The sequence below is a fragment of the Colletotrichum lupini genome, chromosome 1 (genome assembly GCF_023278565.1).
Source record: "Colletotrichum lupini chromosome 1, complete sequence".
Taxonomy (NCBI): Eukaryota; Fungi; Ascomycota; class Sordariomycetes; order Glomerellales; family Glomerellaceae; genus Colletotrichum; species Colletotrichum lupini.
Genome location: NC_064672.1, coordinates 4,231,876 through 4,233,195, shown reverse-complemented (window position 1 = coordinate 4,233,195; position 1,320 = coordinate 4,231,876). Strand labels below are relative to the sequence as shown.

Here is a 1,320-nt window from a genome sequence, read left to right as displayed (position 1 = left end):
GCACTCACATTTACACCCCCCTTCCTTCCGACCTGGACTTTCCATCTCCGTCACCGCCTCCCTTGCCTTGTTTTCCCACCCCCTCGGGATACCGGGAAAGCAGTTACCCCCATCTTTTAGGCTTGCCAAAGGCCTAGGTCCACTCTCCGAAATTCCTCGGAACGTTGCTCTGCCCAACCTTGCACCTCCTGTTGACTCTCACCCCCTTTTCTCACACACCCCCAACACCCGCAACACGCCCCCCCGACACACCCCCAGAAAACCAGAGGAAGGCAGACGCGCCCCTTGGGACTTATAAGTCTCCCGTGTCCACCTTCTCCCACACTCTTCCTGATCGTGATAATCAACAACAATATCCACAACTCTGAAGTCTTATACGAACAAGACCTTTCAACACTCAACATCACTCTACACATCGCAGCCATGTACGGCTCATACGGTTCATACAGCTCCATGGGCTCCGTCTCCATGACCGCCCCCATCGATATCTCTCCCAGCAACATGCTCGCCCACGACCGGTCGTGCGCCTTCCCTTCTTGGCCGCGCCGCGATACCCTCGCCGACTTTGACGGCGAGTCCAGAGCCACCTCTTACCTTTCCGACGAGGACCTCTTCCCCCAGGATTTCGAGGACGACTCCCACAGCGTTTCCAGCCACGGCAGCTTCTCATCGCCCAACTCCCGCTCTCCCCAGATCTCCGAGGTTGAGCTTCTCCAGATGGAACGCGAACGCATGGCTATGCAGCGCGAGGCCCTTCGTTGCGTCATGGCCGAGAAGGAACGTCGTCGCCAAGCAGCTCTCCAGCAAAAGAAGTCGCAACGTCGCGGCAGCTCCAAGAAGAGCCCCAAGAACAAGCTCGCCTCCATGACTCCCATCGCCGAGTGAGAGCTTTCCACGATAAAGCTGCAAGCTCTCTCTACTACTTGGCATGTGGCAATGCGCAAACATCTATTGTTCGGACGAGCATACTCTAGCTCGCCGGCACACCTCCTCAGTCTCGACAAACCCTAATCCATAATATCGGCAGCCTCTTCAGCATGGCGCCAGCACAAGACCGAATCAGGACCGCCTCTGACCTGGAACATCCAATATGCTCCGACGGTCCAGGTCTCTGGTCTTCGAACACAAACACGCCTCTGGCAATTCAATCACCTTGGCCTCGGCCTCGCGTGCGACGCGGCCTGATTTCCATCACAAGCTTGCAACCGATCATCCAGCTTCCGGCTTGCTCATCACTGCACGGGGCGACTCGGAACGACGTGTGGGGGAGCACAAGCAAGGCCGATCGTGGGGGGGGCCAGCCTACAGCAGTGTGTCTCA

The 1,320-nt window shown here is 57.5% G+C and overlaps 1 protein-coding gene across 1 annotated transcript; it reads left to right on the top strand.

The window, feature by feature from the left end:
- Positions 1-423: 423 nt before the first annotated feature.
- On the top strand, positions 424-885 carry CLUP02_01249 (uncharacterized protein; the record flags this gene model as incomplete). Its single annotated transcript, XM_049280291.1, has 1 exon — positions 424-885. One exon carries the CDS (start codon positions 424-426, stop codon positions 883-885), a length of 462 nt encoding a protein of 153 aa, XP_049136248.1.
- Between the last annotated feature and the right edge of the window lie 435 nt (positions 886-1,320).